General features: G+C 46.5%; 1 protein-coding gene across 3 annotated transcripts in view; it reads left to right on the plus strand.

Moving 5' to 3' along the window:
* rictora (RPTOR independent companion of MTOR, complex 2 a) overlaps positions 1-25,623 on the plus strand; it is a 302,106-nt gene that overhangs the window by 143,246 nt on the left and 133,237 nt on the right. For all 3 annotated transcript variants that reach the window (XM_067982377.1, XM_067982379.1, XM_067982378.1), the window contains exons 5-7: positions 4,700-4,831; positions 6,715-6,778; positions 22,387-22,513. In XM_067982377.1, the coding sequence (XP_067838478.1) occupies positions 4,700-4,831; positions 6,715-6,778; positions 22,387-22,513 (323 nt within the window). The remainder of the gene's footprint in view (positions 1-4,699; positions 4,832-6,714; positions 6,779-22,386; positions 22,514-25,623) is intronic.

Genomic DNA, 25,623 nt, shown 5'->3' on the forward strand with positions numbered 1-25,623 from the left:
GAACAATAATAAATGGTGTTTACAGACTGCCCCTGCAACTGCCCGTTGCCAAGGCAATCACCGTGTTCAGACAGAGAGGTGTTACCTGCAGAACCTCCGAATACACATTCAATAAAAAAACAAACAGGGAAAAAAAACAGAGAAAAAAAACACAGAGAGAGGCAGAAACATCCGGAAGGCAGAGAGAGCCAGCAAATGACCCATTATATTAAAAACAGATAACATTTGTTCGCTGGTGGGGTAACGTGTAGCGTGACATGAACCCAAGATCCCGGTTGAGGCCGTCCTCATGGGTGCGGAACTTGGCTATCAATTTCTGCTCGACGATTTTGCGTTGTCGTGTGTCTCGAAGGCCGCCTTGGAGTACGCTTACCCGAAGGTCGGTGGATGAATGTCCATGACTGCTGAAGTGTTCCCCGACTGGGAGGGAACCCTCCTGTTTGGCGATTGTTGCGCGGTGTCCGTTCATCCGTTGTCGCAGCGTCTGCATGGTCTCGCCAATGTACCATGCTCTGGGGCATCCTTTCCTGCAACGTATGAGGTAGACAACGTTGGCTGAGTCACAGGAGTATGAACCATGCACCTGGTGGGTGGTGTCATCTCGTGTGATGGTGGTATCTGTGTCGATGATCTGGCATGTCTTGCAGAGGTTACCGTGGCAGGGTTGTGTGGCGTCGTGGACGCTGTTCTCTTGAAAGCTAGGTAGTTTGCTGCGAACGATGGTCTGTTTGAGGTTGGGTGGCTGTTTAAAGGCGAGTAGTGGAGGTGTGGGGATGGCCATAGCGAGGTGTTTGTCCTCATTGATGACATGTTGAAGGCTGCGGAGAACATGGCGTAGTTTCTCCGCTCCGGGGAAGTACTGGACGACAAAGGGTACTCTGTTGGTTGCGTCCCGTGTTAGTCTCCTGAGGAGGTCTATGCGATTTTTTGCTGTGGCCCGTCGGAACTGTCGATCGATGAGTCGAGCGTCATATCCCGTTCTTACTAGGGCGTCTTTCAGCGTCTGTAGGTGTCCATCGCGTTCCTCCTCGTCTGAGCAGACCCTGTGTATTCGCAGGGCCTGTCCATAGGGGATGGCCTCTTTGACGTGGTTAGGGTGGAAGCTGGAAAAGTGGAGCATCGTGAGGTTGTCCGTGGGCTTGCGGTAGAGTGAGGTGCTGAGGTGCCCGTCTTTGATGGAGATTCGTGTGTCCAAGAAAGAAACTGATTCTGAGGAGTAGTCCATGGTGAGCTTGATGGTGGGATGGAACTTGTTGATGTTATCGTGTAGTCTCTTTAGTGATTCCTTGCCGTGGGTCCATAGAAAGAAAATGTCGTCGATGTATCTGGTGTATAGTGTTGGTTGGAGGTCTTGTGCAGTGAAGAAGTCCTGCTCGAACTTGTGCATGAAAATGTTGGCGTATTGGGGTGCGAATTTGGTCCCCATGGCTGTTCCGTGTGTTTGGGTAAAGAACTGGTTATCGAAGGTGAAGACATTGTGATCCAGGATGAAGCGGATGAGTTGTAGGATGGCTTCCGGAGATTGGCTGTTGTTGGTGTTGAGTATTGATGCTGTCGCAGCGATGCCGTCATCGTGGGGGATACTGGTGTATAGTGCCGAGACGTCCATCGTGGTGAGAAGTGTTCCTGGTTCAACTGGTCCGTGGGTACTGAGTTTTTGTAGGAAGTCTGTAGTGTCACGACAGAAGCTGGGGGTTCCCTGTACGATGGGTTTCAGGATGCCCTCGATGTATCCAGAGAGGTTCTCACACAGGGTTCCGTTGCCTGATACGATGGGACGTCCGGGTGTGTTGGCTTTGTGTATCTTTGGGAGGCAGTAGAAGTCTCCCACGCGGGGATTACGTGGGATGAGAATGCGTAGGATGCTTTGAAGGTCTGGATCGAAGGTCTTGATCAGTTTGTTGAGCTGGTGGGTGTGTTCTTTGGTCGGATCTGCGGGTAACCGTCTGTAGTGTTCCTGGTTGTCCAGTTGTCGGTATGCTTCTTTGCAATAGTCTGTTCTGTTCTGTATGACTATGGCTCCTCCTTTGTCCGCTGGTTTGATGACGATGTTGCGGTTGGTCTTGAGAGCGTTGATGGCGTTGCACAACGCAACGCCATCAACGCTCTCAAGACCAACCGCAACATCGTCATCAAACCAGCGGACAAAGGAGGAGCCATAGTCATACAGAACAGAACAGACTATTGCAAAGAAGCATACCGACAACTGGACAACCAGGAACACTACAGACGGTTACCCGCAGATCCGACCAAAGAACACACCCACCAGCTCAACAAACTGATCAAGACCTTCGATCCAGACCTTCAAAGCATCCTACGCATTCTCATCCCACGTAATCCCCGCGTGGGAGACTTCTACTGCCTCCCAAAGATACACAAAGCCAACACACCCGGACGTCCCATCGTATCAGGCAACGGAACCCTGTGTGAGAACCTCTCTGGATACATCGAGGGCATCCTGAAACCCATCGTACAGGGAACCCCCAGCTTCTGTCGTGACACTACAGACTTCCTACAAAAACTCAGTACCCACGGACCAGTTGAACCAGGAACACTTCTCACCACGATGGACGTCTCGGCACTATACACCAGTATCCCCCACGATGACGGCATCGCTGCGACAGCATCAATACTCAACACCAACAACAGCCAATCTCCGGAAGCCATCCTACAACTCATCCGCTTCATCCTGGATCACAATGTCTTCACCTTCGATAACCAGTTCTTTACCCAAACACACGGAACAGCCATGGGGACCAAATTCGCACCCCAATACGCCAACATTTTCATGCACAAGTTCGAGCAGGACTTCTTCACTGCACAAGACCTCCAACCAACACTATACACCAGATACATCGACGACATTTTCTTTCTATGGACCCACGGCAAGGAATCACTAAAGAGACTACACGATAACATCAACAAGTTCCATCCCACCATCAAGCTCACCATGGACTACTCCTCAGAATCAGTTTCTTTCTTGGACACACGAATCTCCATCAAAGACGGGCACCTCAGCACCTCACTCTACCGCAAGCCCACGGACAACCTCACGATGCTCCACTTTTCCAGCTTCCACCCTAACCACGTCAAAGAGGCCATCCCCTATGGACAGGCCCTGCGAATACACAGGGTCTGCTCAGACGAGGAGGAACGCGATGGACACCTACAGACGCTGAAAGACGCCCTAGTAAGAACGGGATATGACGCTCGACTCATCGATCGACAGTTCCGACGGGCCACAGCAAAAAATCGCATAGACCTCCTCAGGAGACTAACACGGGACGCAACCAACAGAGTACCCTTTGTCGTCCAGTACTTCCCCGGAGCGGAGAAACTACGCCATGTTCTCCGCAGCCTTCAACATGTCATCAATGAGGACAAACACCTCGCTATGGCCATCCCCACACCTCCACTACTCGCCTTTAAACAGCCACCCAACCTCAAACAGACCATCGTTCGCAGCAAACTACCTAGCTTTCAAGAGAACAGCGTCCACGACGCCACACAACCCTGCCACGGTAACCTCTGCAAGACATGCCAGATCATCGACACAGATACCACCATCACACGAGATGACACCACCCACCAGGTGCATGGTTCATACTCCTGTGACTCAGCCAACGTTGTCTACCTCATACGTTGCAGGAAAGGATGCCCCAGAGCATGGTACATTGGCGAGACCATGCAGACGCTGCGACAACGGATGAACGGACACCGCGCAACAATCGCCAAACAGGAGGGTTCCCTCCCAGTCGGGGAACACTTCAGCAGTCATGGACATTCATCCACCGACCTTCGGGTAAGCGTACTCCAAGGCGGCCTTCGAGACACACGACAACGCAAAATCGTCGAGCAGAAATTGATAGCCAAGTTCCGCACCCATGAGGACGGCCTCAACCGGGATCTTGGGTTCATGTCACGCTACACGTTACCCCACCAGCGAACAAATGTTATCTGTTTTTAATATAATGGGTCATTTGCTGGCTCTCTCTGCCTTCCGGATGTTTCTGCCTCTCTCTGTGTTTTTTTTCTCTGTTTTTTTTCCCTGTTTGTTTTTTTATTGAATGTGTATTCGGAGGTTCTGCAGGTAACACCTCTCTGTCTGAACACGGTGATTGCCTTGGCAACGGGCAGTTGCAGGGGCAGTCTGTAAACACCATTTATTATTGTTCAATATGTATAAATGCGTAGGCTTCAAGGAGATCTTGAAACATTTGCCTGAGGAAGGAGAAAATCTCCGAAAGCTTGTGAATTTAAAATAAAATTGCTGGACTATAACTGAGTCAGATAGTCAGTGGGTTCAAGCCCCACTCCAGGACATAAGCACATAATCTAATCTAACATTTCAGTGCAGCACCGAGGGAGCGCTGCTTTGTCGGAGGTACTGTCTTTTGGACAAGACGTTAAACCGAGGCCGTATCTATTTGTTCAGGTGGACATAAAAAGCACTATTTGAAGATGACTAGGGCATTCTTTTGCTATTATGGCCGATAATTAATCCGGTCAGTTGTCCGGTTCACTGTGAGACTTTGCTGTACGTAAATTGGTTGCTGCATTTGCCTACAAAATAACAGTGACCACATTTCAAAAGTAATCCATTGTCTGTGAAGCACTTTGAGATGCGCTGAAGGTGTGAAAGGTACTGTATAAATGCATGATCTTTCTCCCTTAATAAACATTTCTTCCTTTTACACAGTTTGCGATTAGCGTTGTTAAATGAAGCTAAAGAGGTGCGTGCAGCTGGTCTCCGTGCCCTCCGATATCTCATCCGAGACTCCAGTATTCTCCAGAAGGTGCTGAAACTGCGTGTGGATTATTTAATAGCTAGGTTAGTATGTGTTGCTTGGTTCCTCTTTGATTATCTCGTGCTGTTTCATTGAAACTATGTAACAGATCTCCTGATTGCTCAGTTGGTAAATGCACTGCCCTGGGTGGAACTTGCAAAAATGTGAGCACTTTGTTGGTTTGAACTCGCACCTCCAAGGTGCTGGGCTGATACTGCTACAGATTTGTTTCACTTATACTCTTACTGCTGGCAGGGAAACTTCCACCCTGTCAGTCTAAAGCTGTTTTTCTATTGGTCCAGTGCAGTGCTAGTGTCACCAGCACACAGGTCTTGCTTGGCTGGCTGGCAGCAACTTCAAAAATAAATTCTCCAGATTGCCCAGGCCACATCTGCCAGCAGCCTTCCCATTGCAATCCGGTTGCACCACCAGGGCACTACACCAAATATTAAAACAGTTTGAGAGAGTTCATTTTGAAAGGACAGTGGACTATGCAGCTGCAGGACCCAACTGTCTTTTAAAATAGTTTATGACCATGTGGAACTAATTTTGCTGTACTTTGGTCTTCCAGCCTCTGTCACTTTTTTGTCTGAATGACTTGGTCAGCTTTTGAAAGAATCTGATAGGCTGATTTTTACATTGATAAAATACAACATAAGACAAATAGTGGACTTAAAAGGTGGACCCTGCCAACAGGCTTTTATATTTTTTTTAAAAAGTTATTTCTAGAAATTTGTAGAGGAAAATAATTCTAAATGTCATCTATACAATCCTTGCAAGTGTTGAAGCCAAATTGAAATGGCCTTAATCCAAAAAAAAATAAATTTCTTTGTTGGCTTCTCACCCCCAGTGGCATTGGCAAGATTGGAAATCCAGTGGGTGGTGGATTGTGGGCACCAAACTGTACTCACCGCTCTAACTTATAGACAAAATAAAAACATTTCCAGTTGATCTGTGATTGTTAATGGTGTTGGGCTCCCAGCAGAGACACATGAATCTCATAAACCTTCCCCTCGGCTGTCACACACAGCCTCTGCTACAGCATGGTTTTTCACTTTTTTTCTGAGCCCTGAAATGGAATGCTCTGTATCAGTGAAGTACTGGATCTAGGGGAGGAAAGGAAGAGTGGGTGCCTGACCTGCTTCAGTGGGGCTAAATTATATGTACTGGCATAAATCAGTTCTAAATAATAGAATCACATAAAGGTTACAGCACAGTAGGAAGCCATTCAGGCATCGAGTCTGCACCGGCTCCATGCAAGAGCAATCCAGCTCGTCCCACTCCCCCGCCAATTCCCTGTAGCCCTGCAAATTTTTTCCTTTCAAGTACTTATCCAGCTCCCTGCAATATATCCTAATTTCATTTAAATTCTCTGGGTCAATCTGATTGCATAATTATTCACAGACCCCAGTTGAAAATTAAGGTGGGTATAGGGAAACTTGTGTATAAGTGAAATCTGAAAGGATGGGGACAATTAAAAGAAAGTGTCACAATAGGGTGAGAAATATTCTGAAAGTCTTCAGAAAGACTCCAAGGCATCTTAACTCAAGGCTGTAGGGGCAGGGATTAAGAAGTGACTAGCAAAAATGAAGACTAAGGAAATCCAAGGGTAAACATGAGTGCAGGCAAGTGGCTGAGCAGCCCGGCTCCCCGTACTACCAGCAGAAAGATCTTTGGCTCTCTTGGTGCCATGTGCAGATAGCAGAGCCAAAGTTGGGTCACCACAGGCAGAAATCTGCCTCCAGTGTAGTAATACAGTGTGAGGTTACTGTGTAAGGCACCCAACCCAGTGTAGAAATACAGTGAGAGGTTACTGTGTGAGACACCACTCCAGTGTAATAATAGTGAGAGGTTACTGTGTGAGATCACTCCAGTGGGGTAATACAGTACATGATTGAAAACACTCTTTGTGATCTATTTTCTCTAGGTGTATAGACATTCAACAGAGTAACGAGGTGGAGCGGACACAAGCACTTCGATTAGTTCGAAAGGTAAACTCTCCATAACACTACTATATTATGATGTGGAGATGCCGGTGATGGACTGGGGTTGACAATTGTAAACAATTTTACAACACCAAGTTATAGTCCAGCAATTTTATTTTAAATTCACAAGCTTTCGGAGGCTTCCCCCTTCGTCAGGTCACATCGTTCACCTGACGAAGGGGGAAGCCTCCGAAAGCTTGTGAATTTAAAATAAAATTGCTGGACTATAACTTGGTGTTGTAAAATTGTTTACAACTACTATATTAATACAGGATCTGCAAATATGGTACTGCATGAAATCTCCTTGCAACAAGCTAGAGAGCGTTGTATGCACAATATCAGTACTGTAATCTGGGAAATTCACTTCTAAGCGTTCATGTTTCCTACTCCTCCAATAACCTTGACACCAGCTGGATAGGCAGGAGAGGGGAGAGAGTGTGTTTTTCTTTCTACGCTTCGCATCATTCCTTTCAGATGACTTTTTAAAAAATCGTTATCCCCTCGGTTAGATGCAGAGCTCGATAGGGTAGTGTTGAGGGAGTTTTACATTGTATCTAACCTGTGCTGTACCTATCCTTGGAGTGTGTGATGGAACTGTGAGAGGGAGCTTTACTCTGTACCTAACCCATGCTGTACCTGACTAGAGTGTGTTGTGGAAAAATGTTTAAAACTGCACAGAAATATTAGAACAGAAGAAATGGTAGGAAGAAGAAATAGGCCCAAAGCTTAACAAACCCAATCTTTTTTCAGAAATAAATCCCACCTACTAGCCTTCCTATGTCCATCAATCGCATTTCTCTCCAGAAATACCTCTCGTTGCCTCTTGCACCAATTGATACCGTCCATTTTAATGTCCTGCTCTGGTAGCATATTGAACAATTTCATTACCCTTTGGGTGAAAAATATTCCCATTTCAACTCCTAACTTCCTCATTTTTAACTCGTGTCCCAGGTTGCTTAAGCCCTTCACCACAGTGAACAATTTACTTTGAATAGCTTCCAATTGTCAATTCCTGTCATATTCCTGAAAACTTCAATCAGATCTGCTCCGTCTCTTTTACAAAGAAAGCAGATTTGAATTTCCTTAACCTTTCCTCAGAACTGAAATTCCTGATACCAGAAATCATTATCAATGCAGTTTTGCTCATGTCTGTTTTGGTAAAAAGCCAGATTGGGAGATCAGAGAGGTTGGAGACATGGGGCTCAATATTAGGAGGGAGGCAGGTTGGCAGCGGGGGGGTCGACTGGACGCGTGGGTAACGCGCCCAGTGAATTCGGGGTGCTCCGCACGCGATCGCAGCCTAATTGAAGGCACTTAGCATGGCTTCCGGGTTTCCCGTTCCAGACCTGCGCAGCAGGCACACTGCGCACCTGCATCACAGGCTGTCAGCAGGAGGAGCCCTATTTAAAGGGGCAGTCCTCCAATGCTCCTCCTGCAGCAAAGAACCAATTTTGGATCATGGAGCAGGCCAGAGGCAAGGCTGCTCCAAGGTTCTCTGACTCCTCACTCCAGGTGCTGCTCAATGGGGTGAGGAGGAGGAGGGAATTTTTTTTTCCATCGGATGGGAGGAGGTGTCCTCCCTCCGCCACCAAGAAGGCCTGGGTGGAGGTGGCCGAGGAGGTCACCAGCAGCGGCAATGTGTCCAGAACCTTGGTCCAGTGCAGGAAGCAATTTAATGACCTAACCAGGTCAGCCAAAGTGAGTATACTTACGCATTCTCCCACACTCCATCTTCCACATCACCTCCACCACCACACAACTCCTTCTGCACTGCCACCACAATGTTCTCACATCACTTCCCACATCCACTCAACCATCATCCTCACCTTGCCTGCACTTACTCACTGCCCCAGTTCCCATTCGAACACTACCATGCAACCCAATCCTCATACAATCTCATGGCTATGTCTCACACGCACCCTCCCATGCATCTCCCTCACGCTTACCCCCACCCACACCAATGCATGCAGCAGGTCACCATGCAACCATCACTCAATCACACCTCTGTGTTTTGCCTTGATAGGAGAAGAGATGCCAGAATGCCCGGGGGAGGGCAAGGACCGGAGAGGGCCCACCACACTAGGTGGTCTTAACAGACGCGGAGCAGCAGGCACTCGAAATAAGCCGGACGCTGGAGTGCCTGTCCGTGGTGGACGCCGAGACTGGGAGTGCACAAGCGGCTGGTGACAGAAATCTAACACTCAGCACTCATGATAGCAAGTGATCTTAGCATCACTTGGCATCTGCAGCACCTCAACATCTGTCCACATGCTTAATATTGCTTTCTGTTCTCTTGCAGGGCCACCTGTGAGCGCCGTGACGGCGGAGGGCGATTCCTCAGAGGACTTGCCGGCTTCTGAGGGTGCATAGTCACATCTGAGCCAGCCATCCACCAGCGCAGATACACACACCTCGGTGGGTCCCCGTCCTCACTTAGTTGGGCTTGTACGTGGTGAGTCACCACGCACATGTGAGCACGAGCAGACCCTGGTGGCGGGGCAGCCGTGGAGAGTCCGTGTCGGTGGGAGCACTCTTCTCCAGGCTCTGCTCAGCTGGACCCAGATGCAGAACCCTGGGGGCCAGCCATGAAAAGGAGAGTCATCGAGGGCCAGCAGCACATTGCCGAGGTACTTGAACAGTTTCCACGTGCACTCTCCACAATCGCGCAGAGGATGGAGGAGTCCAACTCCTGCATGAGTGGAATACTGTTACAGGGACGTGAAGGCATCTCTGAGATAGTGTTGCGGGAATGTCTGCAATGGAGGAAAGGCTAGGCTCCATCGAGCTTCAAGCACGGCTCAACAATGAGTCCATTGAGGCCCTGACAACGGCCGTTCGGATTCAGGGTGAGCAACATTCTGCCGCCTTAAACAGGCTGACAGATACCTTACAACTGGCCTTCCAAGGCTTCACACAAGTCCTCCAAACTGGTGTCCAGCAGGGTGGAAGCAGTGATGTGGGCCTGGGCCAGGAGAGGGATGATGGTGAAAGGGTACATGGAAGTGGGGACGCCGCTCAAAGCATGCCCATGTCTCACCTGTTGCCCCCCTCTCAACCAGTACCTGCAATGCTGCCCCCTCTCCAGGTGACTGAGTCTGCCCCTGCACAAGTGCAGGTGGAACAGTCTTTGGAGGGGCCCTCACGGGCACTGAAAACCAGAGGGCGTCCGTGCAAAGCATTTCATCAGTCAGGGCATGGAAAAGATAACCTGCCACTACCTCTGCTGAAGCCGCGGGTAGCACCACGTAGGGGTTCCCGTAAACGTAAGGCGAAGGTTTTGTGAGCACAAAGGGGATGTACAAGGGTGTAAGACAAAATGTCATGTTTTTGATTTACTTGTTTGTTTTGCAAAAAATTGTTATCACCACTACTGCCACGTCTTTGCAAATCTTGTCTGGTTTGTGCAATAATGCCCTTTCCTGAGGACCATCATGAAGACCCACAACTGATGCCACCCATTGTGTCACTGCAGAGTGGGTGTAGGTGTATTTGCAGGGCTCTTGTGTGAGACGACTGAGATGCCGGCGATGTCCCCGGTGGCACACTGGAAGGATGTGGAGGAGAAGTTGTTGAGGGCAGTGGTGACTTTGACAGCGACAGGTAAGAAGATGGTGCTCAGGCCAGCCGGGAGCAGCTCGGCATGAAGGAGGCTGCACATGTCAAGTGACTCTGAGCCTCCATGTGCACTGCTGCTCAGAGAGGTCCAGGAAGCTGAGCCTTGGTCTGTAGACCCTGTGGCGAGGGTAGTGCCTTCTGCGACGCGTCTCTCTTTGCGGTTACCTTCCCTCCTGCTGTGCTGTGTTGTGGAGCTCCACTTGTCAGAGGTGGACGGCGAGGCTGGTGATGCTGTTCGTCCTCTGAGGAGGTCATGACTCCAGCTACGGCGGCCCCCATCCAGAAGATGTATGTTTTGAGGGGGTCTGCAAGGTAGGTAAATGTGTGCACACCAGGGTTGAGATTGCAAGTTGGTGAATTTTAGTGTTAGGAGGAGGGTGGTGCAGGCCAAACTTTGTCCAAAGTGACAGAGTGGCCTCCTGCAATGAGTGAGGGTCCCCCCTCCCCCACCTGTTAAATGGACCTTTGCAGCTGCCACAGGCTGATGGCTGCAACACGTCCATTTCAACCTCTCCTAAAATATCCTACAAATCAGTTCTGCTAACGACCTGAAGTATCAAAATAATTGCCTTAAGTGGGATCCCGCAGGCTTTAATTACCAGCGGGAGTCCCGCAGTGGGGGCTGCGCGCGCATCTAAGCGCGTCACTGGGGAACCCGCCCCGGGAATCCCGAATTTTCGGAGCCCCCCCGCCACGAATGCACCCGCTCAGACATCCGAAAATCGAGCCCATGAGGTGAAAGAGGAGGAGAGTGGATTCATTCTGATGTTTTGGGCCAAGTACGTCAGCAGGTGAAGAATTTCACATTTCTGGTGAGTGGGAGGAGAGTTGTGAATGTTTTAAAATACACGGATAGATGTTTTAGTCATGGTGCCCTCCCACAGGGTTTGGTGCGTCTCTCACTTATGCCACTTCAATAATTTCACCAACTTTCCCAGAGAGTTTGGAAAATACATTTTTTTTTGAGAGGGGGTTTTTGTAGGTAGCTCTCTCTCTCTCTCTTTTTCTTTCTCTCTCTCTCTCTCTTGCTGTGTCTGAGGTTGACAGTCAATCTTTACAATAATTCTGTCCTATCAAAATTGGGAATTTCATTTCGTGCCTTTATCTTTCTGCTGCTCAAACTTAATTTTAATAAAGATTGAATGTAATCTCTTCCCTTCCCCCTACATGCTTTGTATATGGGCCCCCACATATACTCCCAAGAATGCTGCGTCACAAAGTGACAGGACATGCCTCCAGTTTCCCGAATGCTGAGCTCTGGATTTTGAACGTGTGAATGTGCCACCCTGCATAACTTCCAAATGTAGGCCAGGCAGTTTTCCAGGAAACCTCCAGAGCTGATCCTTCTAATAAAACTGCAGATCCTATAGTTCTTATACAGCACTTTCATTTGCTTTATAGATGTTTTTGCTAGCCCCCACTTCCTAATGACATTCCTTAGACAAGGGTGAGGGAAAGTTAAACTCCTAGGTCAGGACAATATGGATTTGATACAGAGTAGAGCCTCATCTGCACTGTCTGGGACTTAGGATTCTCGAAGTTTACAGCCAGAGAGAGGAGACTTTTGTCCTGTCAGTATGAGCTGGTTTTGAACCCAGCTACCAGAATTGAACAGACAATGTGCTAACCAGTTCTTCGCATGTTTCACTAGATAACTTAACTTCTGCATATCCTTTTTATCGCCTCTCACATTGAACGAAAGGGAAGGTAGTCCATTGCAGCTCTTACTAATATAATGAGTTGCTTAAGTAACTGTAGAGCCTCTTGTTTGCGATTTTCAGCAGACATGAGGAGATTTTATTTTTGCATCTGATCATTTTATTCCTCCCCAGCAAGGTTTCTGTTGTAAATGCTATTTATCTCTTCCCTCACCGATACACAAAAATATTCACTGCAGCACAATTAACCTTTCAAGGGCTGTTCCCAATTTTCAGTAGTGTCACAAAATTATGAGAGAGGTTTGGATGCTTCAGCCCATTTGTTCTCATCCTTCCAGAATGGTTTGACTTACAGGGAGAGGTTAGACAGACTGGGACTTTTTTCCCTGGAGAGTAGAAGTCTATAAAATAATGAGGAGCATAGATAAGGTCGATAGTCAAAATCTTTTCCCAAAGGTAGGGGAGTCTATAACGAGGGGGCATAGATTTAAGCTGAGAGGGGAGAGATACAAAAGGGTCCAGAGGGGCAATTTTTTCACTCCAAGGGTGGTGAGTGTCTGGAACGAGCTGCCAGAGGCAGTAGTAGAGGCGGGTACAATTTTGTCTTTTAAAAAGCATTTGGACAGTTACATGGGTAAGATGGGTATAGAGGGATATGGGCCAAGTGCAGGCAATTGGGACTAGCTTAGTGGTATAAACTGGGCGACATGGGCATGTTGGGCCGAAGGGCCTGTTTCCATGTTGTAACTTCTATGATTCTATGATTCTATAATGCCAACCATCACTGCCTTCCCTGTTCTAGCTCTTGTTTAAATAAGTCTAGTGTCCTGGTAATCCATTCCAGCTGTTAATCACCCTCCGTGTAAAGAAATGCTTCCTGACATCTGGTGTCACTTTGGCTCTGTAGTAGCACTCTTGCCTCTGTGAAAAGGTTGTAGGTTCAAGGCCCATTCCAGTATTTGAGGCTGATAGTTCAGGGCAATACTGAGGAAATGCTGCATTGTTGGAGGTGCTGCCTTTCAGATGAAATGTTAAACAGAGCACCGTGAGCTGTAAAAATGCCATAGCACTATTGGAAGAGCAGCTGCTGGGAGCTTTTCCAAACATTTCTCTCTCGAGCAACATTACTAGCTGGTCTTTCATTCATTTAAAATGCTGGAAATCTGAAACAAAAACAGAAAATGCTGGATGTACTCAGCAGGTCAGTCAGCATCTGTGAAGAAAATAGATAAGTTAACGTTTCAGTTGTAACCCGTCATCATTTAAGAACATAAGAAATAGGAGCTGGTGTAGACCATATGGCCCCTCGAGCCTACTCCGCCATTCAGTAAGATCAAAGCTAATCTTCTACCTCAACTCCACTTTCCCACCCTATCCCCATATCCCTTGATTCCCTTAGTGTCCAAATATCCATCCATCTCAGTCTTGAATATACTCAATGACAGCATCCATTTGCTGTTTGTGGGATCTTGCTGTGTGCAACTTGGCTTGCCTACTTAGCTGTGACAACACTTCAAAACTAATTCATTGGCTGTGAAGAGCTTTGGGACAATCTGAGGACTTGAACGCAAATTCTTCTATCTGCCCTAAATGTACCCATTACAGTTATGACCCTGTGCCTTCTTGCCCTGCTACCCAAGTGTATCTGAATGTTTGTTTGAGTCAAGTTGTTCCTCACATTTCTTCCTTCTGACACCAGGCTTTAGCCTAATTGTTCTCGCATGCATCATGTGACGGTGTCAAAGTATCTATTTTTAAGTTGGCTGCAGTTGGTGATCAGCGTCGTAAGCTGCTTCTGTTGCCTGGTTTGTTTGTGCAGTCTTGCAGTGAGATGACCACAGAGGTTGAGTCTGACTTTCAGCACAGTGCAAACTGACTCCCCTACGCATACTTTATTGAGACAAAAAAAAAGGCGGGCTGCGGTTTGTGAGGATCTTGTTTTGTGTGAAGAGGGCGTCCTGATTTGACTGGACTTCCTGTTGTGTGGTTTTCAGTTGAACAATGTGGCTGGGAACAGCAGCAGACTTCTCGCAAGCAGAGAGACCTCAAAGGTCTCCAAGGGGGGAGGGGCGTGGTCTGTTTAAACCTGTTATTTGCATATCCCAGCTGGTAAACTGAACAAAGTGGGTGATGGTAACCCTATAGAGATATTGCTGGGTGCACCAGGAATTTCCCTGCTTAGCTGAGCGTATGTTATGACTCAACCTGTATGTAAATCGTCTTAGTAAATTTTACAAGCGTGTGGGTGTGTTAATGCTTTGTGCTGTGTTTTTTTTTTATTGTGTTGACTTTTTGTGAACAATTATTTAACGCAGTCACTGTCAGCATCAAACATTCGCAGGTCAGATGTAGCATGTTTTGGATTCAGAGTAAAGCTCCCTCTACACTGTCCCATCAAACATTCCCGTCAGGTACAGCATGGGTTAGATACAGAATAAAGCTCCTCTGAGGGGCTCTTAAGAGAAGGCTGAGGGGTGACCTGATCGAGGTCTTTAAGATAATAGGGTTTGATAGGTTAGACTTAGAGAAATGTTTCCGCTTGTGGGGGAGTCCAAAGCTAGAGGTCATAAATATAAAATAGTCACTAATAAATCCAATAGGGAATTCAGGAGACACTTCTTAACACAATGAGCGGTGAGAATGTGAAACTCGTTACCACAAGGAGTAGTTGAGGCAAATAGCATAGTTACATTTAAGGGGAAGCTAGTTAAGCACATGAGGGAGAAAGGAATAGAAGAGTATTCTGGTATGGTTAGATGAAGTAGGGAGGGAGGAGGCTCATGTAGAGCATAAACGCCGGTATAGGCCAGTTGGCCTGTTGCTGTGCTGTAGTTTTGATGTAACTCGATGTTTACCGTTTCATCAAACACTCTCAGGTCAGATGCAGCACGGATTAGATGGAGAGTAAAGCTCCTTCTACACTGTCCATCAATCACTCCCAGGGCAGGTTAAACACGAGTTAGATACAGAGTAAAGCTCTCTCTACACTGTCCGATCAAACACTCCTAGGGCAGATACAGCATGGATTGGGTTCAGGATTGAGCTTCTTCGGCTCTGCACTAGCAACATGTCTCAGCAAAAGCCTCAGCAAGAGCACCACCCACTGTACTGGCGTCCTAATGTTGCTTATTACATTTTTGGTGCCAGCCATTCCTGGGGCCGCTCTGATTGAGTCTGCCAAATTAGTGTTTAAGTAGGAGCAGCTTTGTGCTGTGGGCCCATTAGAAACCTAAATGAAACTGTCCAAATATATATTCTGTATATTTTTTAGAAAACCCCATGTGCTGCACACCATCTCTGCAACAAGCCGTGTGAGAGACTTGCTCCCGCATTAGTATTGGTGCAATGCATCTGGCTGTTATGTGGCAAGCGTGACCTATAGTAGTTCTCCCTCTTTTGTTCCTCACTTGTGAGGAATTGCTCCTAATCTGTACCTCTATAACAACAATAACAAACTAGGAAATGAACCTGCCTTTTCATATTACATATTTAATGTATATTCATTGTAGATATCTTGGCATGATAGTGGTGGAAAAACAGCAGTAAATTGGGCGGCAAGTCTTACTGTTGCATCCCTGCCCTGACCGCAACTTTCCTCCCACAACTGGGAATGACGACCTGCCGTCCCTTCGCTGTCCACCGCTTATAAATGCTGGTGGGGAGGGAGCGCCCAAGATGTCACCTAACTTTCTCACTTACCGCCACTGTCTTCGCCAACTCCAGAGGCCACTTGGAGAGGGGGTGGCAGTCATCCCTGGGGTAGCAATAGCACAACCCCTAAGTCACCTGATTTCCCCCTCCAAACACCTAGCTGCTGAAGGCCTTGGTCCAGTCTGAAGCCTTCATTGAAATTCACACAGCAGTCCTCTGGGCTCATCTGCCCCTTTAAGACTGTTTCCTCCTTGTCTGGTGATCCAGTAGGTGTCCTCCTGCAACACGGCCAAATTTCACTCCTCTGCAGTAGTGGGCTCCTTTTTGATGGCAGAGATCCAGCCAGGAGCCTGTACTGCATCTGCCATGAGGGTCAGAGAGGAAACTGGGCTGGGGTCATGGCACGGTTGGGCTGGCAGGCAGAAGTCCTCAGATGGATTTGGGAAAATCCAGCTCCTTATCTTTAATTTCTTTCTTTCACTATCTTTAATGCCACTATCAGTTTGGCGCTGTTGGTGGCACTCTTGCATGAGTCAGAAGATTTTGTATGCATACCCCACTCTCGGACTTGAACGTGTAATCTGGGCGTGCAGTATTGAGAGAGAACTACATTGTTGGAGGTGTTGTCCTTCAAATTAGATGTTAAACTGAGACCCCCAACTACTTGTACAAGTGGATGTTAAAGATCCCACTGCACTCTTTGAAGAATGGCCAACATTCCTCCCAACACCACATTAACTGGTTGGTCTTGTTGCTGTTTGTGGAATGTAGCTGTGTCGTTACGTACATAATGGTGACTACTTTAAAGTAATTCATTGTATATAAAGCAGATTGAGATGTAAGATGCTGTATAAATGCAAGTCTCTTTTTAGCTTCACCATTTACAACCAGTTTTATTATGTCAATCTGCATAGGGGGGAATTGGAATTATTAGGTGAAAGTTGGCAGAAGGAAAAGCTAAATGTGAGTAGGACTCATCCGTAGAGTTCTCGGCCCTCCTTAGATTTCCGTTCTGCCACATGTTGCTGTCCATTTCAAAGGCCAGTCGAGTATCCTCTTGTCAGGTCTGTTTTGTATTTTTCACACTTCAGTTATGTTGGCCGCATGAAGGTGACAGAGCTTGTTTTTGTTTCTCCTTTTCTTCTCTTACAAGTTGAAGCGCCCCACCGGCACGCGACGATACCTTGCAACTGTGCAGGATTTGTACATCAAATCTGGCACAGCATATTGAAAATGACAGGTACCTTATCGAAGTGGGAATTCTTCATGTGTGAGACAGGACAGTGAGTTTTGCCAGGTTTATCATCTGTGTAACATATCACAGCTGAGCTCAATCCTGTCCTCATCCAAATTGCACTGTACAGCAAGGGTCCCTGTTCAGTCATCAGGCGTGGGATCCCAAGCTGATCTACTTTTCTCTTCTGCCAGCCCAAGGGCTAAGGCCAATTTTAGCATCTCCACCAAGATCATCCAGCTCATTGCAGGCCAGTGATCGTGTTTGGCGTCTTCCTAGTCAGTGTGACTTAGTGCCACATGTGGTGAATTTATCCATTGAGCCATCGGACGTTGAACCAATAGTTAATAACACTTTTTGGCCCCTTTCAATGAAGATAAATAGATTAAAACCAAACTGACTGAAAATAAATGGAATGCAGTAGATGAAGTTATTATGGATTTTCAGAAGGCATTTGATAGTGACTTACGAGGCTGGTCAGAAAAATTCAGGAAATCCCTGTGGATTGGAAGGTAGCAAATGTAAGCCTGCTATTCAAGAAAGGAGGGAAGAGAGAAAACGGAACTATAGGCCGGTTAGCCTGACATCAGCAGTAGGGAAAATGCTAGAATCTATTATTAAGGATGTAGTAACAGGGCACTTAGAAAATCATAATATGGTGAGGCAAAGTCAACACAGTTTCTCCAACAAGAGAGAGTCTAACCACCTCCCCATGACATTCATCACCGAATCCCTCACCATTGACCAGAAACTTAACTGGACCAGCCACACAAATACTGTGGCTACAAGAGCAGGTCAGAGGCTGGGTATTCTGCAGTGAGTGACTCACCTCCTGACTCCCCAAAGCCTTTCCACCATCTACATGGCACAAGTTGGGAGTGTGATGGAATACTCTCCACTTGCCTGGATGAGTGCAGCTCCAACAACACTTCAGAAGCTCGACACCATCCAGGACAAAGCAGCCCGCTTGATTGACACCCCATCCACCACCCTAAACATAAACTCCCTTCACCACCAACGCACTGTGGCTGCAGTATGTACCATCCACAGGATGCACTGCAGCAACTCGCAAGGCATCTTTGACAGCACCTCCCAAACCCGCGACCTCTACCACCTAGAAGGACAAGGGCAGTAGGTACATGGGAACAGCTCCACCTGCACGTTCCCCTCCAAGTCACACACCATCCCGACTTGGAAATATTTTGCCGTTCCTTCATCGTTGCTGGTTCAAAATCCTGGAACTCCCTACCTAACAGCACTGTGGGAGAACCTTCACCACATGGACTGCAGCGGTTCAAGAAGGCTGCTCACCACCACCTTCTCAAGCAATTAGGGATGGGCATTAAATACTGGCCTTGCCAGTGACGCCCACATCCCATGAACGAATTTTTAAAAAAGGGAAATCGTGTTTGACAAATCTTAGTTTTTTGAGGGTGTAACTAGCAGGGTAGATAAGGGGGAGCCAGTGGATGTAGTAAATTCAAAAGGCATTCAATAATGTGCCACACAAGAGATTGTTACACAAAATTAGTGCTCATGGGATTGGGGGTAATATATTATCATGGTATGAGGGTTGGTTAACAAACAGAAAACAGAGTAGGAATAAAAGGATCGTTTTCGGGTTGGCAGGTTGTAACTAATGGGGTGCCACAAGGATCAGTGCTTGGGCCTCAGCTGTTTACAATATGTATTAATGACTTAGATGAGGGGACCGAGTGTAATGTATCCAAGTTTGCTGACAGTACAAAGCTAGATGGGAAAGTAAGCTGTAAGGAGGATGCAAAGCGGCTGCAAAGGGATATAGACAGGTTAAGTGAGTGGGCGAGAAGGTGGCAGATGGTGTATAATGTGGGGAAATGTGAAATTGTCCACTTTGGTAGGAAGAATAGAAAAGCAGAATATTTTTTAAAAGGTGAGAGACTAAGAAATGTTGGTAGTCAGAGGGATTTGGGTATCCTTGTACACGAATCACATAGTTATCATGCAGGTACAGCAAGCAATTAGGAAGGCAAATGGTATGTTGGCCTTTATTGCAAGGGGGTTGGAGTATAAGAGTTGCTGCAATTATATAGTGCTCTGGTGAGACCACACCTGGAGTACTGTGTACAATTTTGGTCTCCTTACCTTAGAGGGGGTGCCACAAAGATTCATCAGATTGATTCCTGGGATAAGAGGATTGTCCCGTGAGGAGAGATTGAGTAGAATGGACCTATATTCTCTGGAGTTTAGAAAAATGAGAGGTGATATCATTGAAACGTATGAAATTCTGAGAGGGCTTGACAGGATAGATGCTGAGAGGTTGTTTCCCCTGGCTGGAGAGTCTAGAACTAGGGTTCATAAGGGTTGGCCATTTAGGACAGAGATGAGGAAAAATGTCTTCACTCATCAGAGGGTTGTGAATCTTTGGAATTCTCTATCTTGTGGATGCTCAGTCGTTGAATATATTCAAGACTGAGAGAGAGATTTTTGAACACTAAGGGAATCGAGAGATATGAGGACAGGGCAGGTAAGTGGATTTGAGATAGATGATCAGTCATGAGGAAAGGCAATATAAACTAGATGGTACAATTTTAAAGGGGGTGCAGGAACAGAGAAACCTGGGGGTGCACATACACAAATCTTTGAAGGTTCTCTAGATTCAGAAAGTGTCCCTCTAGATTGGAAAATTGCACATGTCACTCCGCTTTTTAAGAAAGGAGAGAAAGGGAAACCAGGGAATTATAGACCAGTTAGCCTAACATCTGTTGTGGGGAAAATGCTGGAGTCTATAATTAAGGATAGGGTGACTGAACACCTCGAGAATTTTCAGTTAATCAGAGAGCCAGCATGGATTTGTGAAAGGTAGGTCGTGCCTGACAAACCTGATTGGATTTTTTGAAGAGGTGACTAAAGTAGTGGACAGGGGAATGTCAATGGATGTTATTTATATGGACTTCAGAAGGCATTTGATAAAGTCCCACATAAGAGACTGTTAGCTAAGATAGAAGCCCATTGAATCGAGGGAAAAGTACGGACTTGTAAGTTAGGAAGTTGGCTGAGCGAAAGGCGACAGAGAGTAGGGATAATGGGTAGGTACTCACATTGGCAGGATGTGACTAGTGGAGTCCCGCAGGGATCTGTCTTGGGGCCTCAGTTATTCACAATATTTATTAACGACTTAGATGAAGGCATAGAAAGTCTCATATCTAAGCTTGCCGATGACACAAAGATTGGTGGCATTGTAAGCAGTGTAGATGAAAACATAAAATTACAAAGCGACATTGATAGATTAGGTGAATGGGCAAAACTGTGGCAAATGGAATTCAATGTAGACAAATGTGAGGTCATCCACTTTGGATCAAAAAAGGATAGAACAGGGTACTTTCTAAATGGTAAAAAGTTAAAAACAGTGGATGTCCAAAGGGACTTAGGGGTTCAGGTACATAGATCATTGAAGTGTCATGAACAGGTGCAGAAAATAATCAATAAGGCTAATGGAATGCTGGCCTTTATATCTAGAGGACTAGAGTACAAGGGGGCAGAAGTTATGCTGCAGCTATACAAAACCCTGGTTAGACCGCACCTGGAGTACTGTGAGCAGTTCTGGGCACCGCACCTTCGGAAGGACATATATTGGCCTTGGAGGGCCAGCGTCGGTTTACTAGAATGATACCCGGACTTCAAGGGTTAAGTTACGAGGAGAGATTACACTAATTGGGGTTGTATTCTCTGGAGTTTTGAAGGTTAAGGGGTGATCTGATCTAAGTTTATAAGATATTAAGGGGAACAGATAGGGTGGATAGAGAGAAACTATTTCTGCTGGTTGGGGATTCTAGGAGTAGGGGGCACAGTCTAAAAATTAGAGCCAGACCTTTCAGGAGCGAGATTAGAAAACATTTCTACACACAAAGGGTGGTGGAAATTTGGAACTCTCTTCCGCAATAGGCAATTGATAGCTCAATTGCTAAATTTAAATGTGAGATAGATAGCTTTTTGGCAACCAAAGGTATTAAGGGATATGGGCCAAAGGCAGGTATATGGAGTTAGATCACAGATCAGCCATGATCTTATCAAATGGCGGAGCAGGCTCGAGGGGCTGAATGGCCTTCTCCTGTTCCTATATTCCTATGTTCCTAAGGTGGCAGGACAAGTTGAGAAGGTTGCTAAAGAAGCATATGGAATCCTGGCTTGATTAATAGAGGCATAGAGTACAAAAGCAAGGAAGTTATGCTAAACCTTTGTAAAACAATGGTAAGGCCCTAGCTGGAGTATTGTGCTCAAATCTGGGCACCACACTTTAGGAAGGATGTCAAGGCCTTAAGTAGGGTGCAGAAGAGATTTACTAGAATCGTGCCAGGGATGAGGGACTTCAGTTATGTGGAGAGACTGGAGAAGCTGGGGTTGTTCTCCTTGGAACAGAGGAGATTTGTTAGAGGTGTTCAAAATCATGAATGGTTTTGATAAGAGTAAATAAGGAGAAACTGTTCCCAATGGCAGAAGGGTCAGTAACCAGAGGACACAGATTTAAGGTGATTGGCAAAAGAGCCAGAGGCAACATGAGGAAACATTTTTTATACGCAGTGCATTGTAATGATATGGAATGTACCGCCTGAAAGGGTGGTGGAAGCAGATTCAATAGTCACTTTCAAAAGGGAATTGGGTAAATACTTGAAAGGAAAAAATTTACAGAGTTATGGAGAAAGAGCAGGAGAATGGGACTAATTGGATAGCTCTTTCAAAGAGCCGGCACAGGCACGATGGGCCAAATGGCCTCCTCCTGTGCTGTACCGAATATGATACAATGATCTGATTGAATGACGGAGGAGTCTCGAGGGGCCATATGGCCTACTCCTGTTCCTATTTCTTATGTTTTTGTGTTCTTAAATGTCGTGGCACTGTTTGAAAGTTGGTTGCCAAACAGAAAACAGAGTTTGAGTAAATGGACTGGAGTAGGGTTGGAAGTTTTGTGCCATAGGGTTCAGTGCTGGGTCCATTTTTGTTCTCTGTGTATATATAGATGATTAGGATTTAGGCAGAGGGAGCACAATCCTGAAGTTTGATGATGATAGAAAAGGAAGTTTCTACTGAGCAGGGAAGGATGAGGCGATTTTAATAGAGGTTTTTTAAATGATTTTTTGATGAGTGATTAAGGAAAGAATATCCTCTAGTTGGGTTGGGGTCAGTGATGAAGAGTCTGCCATTCATAAATTGTCACTAAGTGAGGAGAGAAGTTAGGAGAAATGTCTTTACACAGAGGATTGTTGAAGCACAAAATGCTTTGCCAGAGGGAGAGGTTGAGGGAGAGACCATTGGATCTATTAAGGAAAATTTGACTAAATATTTGAAGGAGAGGAAGATAGAGGTTATTGGAAAACGGTCGGGCAGTGGGATTAGTTTTGGACTGCTGTAGCTGAGTTGGCATCCTTCTGTGCGTATGATCTGTGGGGCTAAGGTGTCTGTTTTTCTGTTTTATACAGATGATCACTGTGAATGCTGCACTGTTCCCCAGCTCTGTCACAAATTCTCTGATTGCTGTTGGAAATGACGGACTCCAAGAGCGCGATCGAATGGTCCGAGCGTGTCTTGCCATCCTCTGTGAGCTAGGTAACTGGACTAATCTTTCCCCTTTTTGACATTTATTCCTCAGCCTCTTCCCCCTGGACAAAAGTGTGTGACTATCCTTGGACTTGGCTAGGTGGTTGCACTATTGCCTCTGGGCCAAAAGGTTGTGGGTTCAAACCCACTAGACTTGAGTGCATAACTTTGGCTCACCCAGCGCAGTGCTGAAGGAGTGCTGTCCCTCATGGCCAGGCTTTCATGTTCGAATGGATGTTGATGATCCCATGGCACTGTTTGAGGAAGAGTAGAGACATTTCCTGGTGTCCTGCTCAACATTGCTCATTCACCCAGCACCTCAAAAAAAAACTAGATTAACTGCTCATTCATTTTTGGCTTCGTGCAAAATGGATGCCACATTTACCCACAATAGTTTACTGCTGTTAGTTTAAAAAAGAATTCAAGATAATTCAGTAGTTTGAATTAACTAATTTTAATAAAATAGCACAGGAGTTGTTTTTTGCGCAATATCATCTTGGGAACATAGGAACAGGAGTATGCCATTCAGCCCCTCGTGCCTGCTCCGCCATCTGACAAGATCATGGCCGACCCGTGACCCGACTCCATATACCCGCCTTTGGCCCATATCCCTTAATACCTTTGGTTGCCAAAAAGCTATCTATTTCAGATTTAAATTTAGCAATTGAGCTTGTATCAATTGCCGTTTGCAGAAGAGAGTTCCAAACTTCTACCACCTTTTGTGTGGAGAAATGTTTTCTAATCTCGCTCCTGAAAGGTCTGGCTCTAATTTTTAGACTGTGCCCCCTACTCCTAGAATCCCCAACCAGCGGAAATAGTTTCTCTCTGTCCACCCTATCCATTCCCCTTAATATCTTATAAACTTCGATCAGATCACCCCTTAACCTTCAAAACTCCAGAGAATACAACCCCAATTTGTGTAATCTCGTCTCATAACTCAACCCTTGAAGTCCGGGTATCATTTTAGTAAACCTACGCTGCATTCCCTCCAAGGCCAATATGTCCTTCCGAAGGTGCGGTGCCCAGAACTGCTCACAGTACTCCAGGTGTGGTCCAACCAGGGTTTTGTATAGTTGCTGCATAACTTCTGCCCCCTTGTACTCTAGTCCTCTAGATATAAAGGCCAGCATTCCATTCGCCTTATTGATTATTTTTCTGCACCTGTTCATGACACTTGAAATAACAGTTCGAATTAAGAGGAATAGATGGTCATAAAAACAGAAGGTAATTGGTGTATGTGAATTGCTATGAATTTGTCCTGTATCTATGAGATAACCATTGTCCTTGGATGACGAACTCCCAACTGATCAATGGGCCAAGCCATTCCATTCAATTACAAGCATCCTATGGGGCTGTTTACATTGAGACGTTGAAGCGAGGCTCTGTCTGCCCTCGGGTGGATAGAAAAGATGCCATGGCACTATTTCGAAGAAGAGCAGGGGAGTTCTTCCCGGTGTCCTGGACAATGTTTATCCCTCAACCAACATCACTAAACAGATTATCTTGTCGTTATCTCATTGCTGTTTGTGAGATCTAACTGTGCGCAAATTGGCTGCCGTGTTTCCTACATTACAACAGTGACACATTCTCACTTGAGTTCCAAACTTCTACCACCCTTTGTGTGTAGAAATGTTTTCTAATCTCGCTCCTGAAAGGTCTGGCTCTAATTTTTAGATTGTGCCCCCTACTCCTGGAATCCCCAACCAGCGGAAATAGTTTCTCTCTACCCACCCTATCTGTTCCCCTTAATATCTTATAAACTTCGATCAGATCACCCCTTAACCTTCTAAACTCTAGAGAATACAACCCCAATTTGTGTAATCTCTCCTTGTAACTTAACCCTTGAAGTCCGGGTATCATTCTAGTAAACCTCCAAGGCCAATATGTCCTTCCGAAGGTGCGGTGCCCAGAACTGCTCACAGTACTCCAGGTGCGGTCTTGATCCAAACATGGACAAAAGAGCTGAATTCCAGAGGTGAGGTGAGAGTGACTGGCCTTGACATCAAGGCAGTATTTGACAGAGTGTGGCACCAAGGAGCCCGAGTAAAATTCAAGTCAATGAGAATCAGGGGGAAAGCTCTCCAGTGGCTGGAGTCATACCTAGCACAAAGGAAGATGGTAGTGGTTGTTGGAGGCCAATCGTCTCAGCCCCAGGACATTGCTGCAGGAGTTCCTCAAGGCAGTGTTCCAGGCCCAACCATCTTCAGCTGCTTCATCAATGACCTTCCCTCCACCATAAGGTCAGAAATGGGGATGTTCGCTGATGATTGCACAGTGTTCAGTTCTATTTGCAACCCCTCATAATGAAGCAGTCCGTGCCTGGACAACATCCATGCTTGGGCTGATAAGTGGCAAGTAACATTCATGCCAGGCAATGACCATCTCCAACAAGAGAGAATCTAACCACCTCCCCTTGACATTCAATGGCATTACCATCGCCGAATCCCCCACCATCAACATCCTGGGTGTCACCATATCCTGGGTGTCACCATTGACCAGAAACTTAACTGGACCAGCCATGTGAATACTGTGGCTACAAGAGCAGGTCAGAGGCTGGGTATTATGCGGCGAGTGACTCACCTCCTGACTCCCCAAAGCCTTTCCACCATCTACAAGGCACAAGTCAGGAGTGTGATGGAATACTCTCCACTTGCCTGGATGAGTGCAGCTCCAACAACACTTCAGAAGCTTGACACCATCCAGGACAAAGCAGCCCGCTTGATTGGCATCCCATCCACCACCCTAAACATTCACTCCCTTCACCACCGGTGCTCCATGGCTGCAGTGTGTACTATCCACTGCAGCAACTCGCCAAGGCTTCTTCGCTAGCATCTCCCAAACCCGCAACCTCTACCACCCAGAAGGACAAGGGCAGCAGGCACATGGGATCAACGCCACCTGCACGTTCCACTCCAAGTCACACAATTCCGACTTGGAAATATATCGCCATTCCTTCATCGTCGCTGGGTCAAAATCCTGGAACTCCCTACCTAACAGCACAGTGGGAGAACCTTCACCACACGGACTGTAATAGTTCAAAAAACGGCTCACCACCACCTTCTCAAGGGCAATTAGGGATGGGCAATAAATGCTGGCCTTGCCAGTGACGCCCACATCCC

This window comes from Heptranchias perlo, chromosome 4, assembly GCF_035084215.1.
Source record: "Heptranchias perlo isolate sHepPer1 chromosome 4, sHepPer1.hap1, whole genome shotgun sequence".
Classification (NCBI taxonomy): domain Eukaryota; kingdom Metazoa; phylum Chordata; class Chondrichthyes; order Hexanchiformes; family Hexanchidae; genus Heptranchias; species Heptranchias perlo.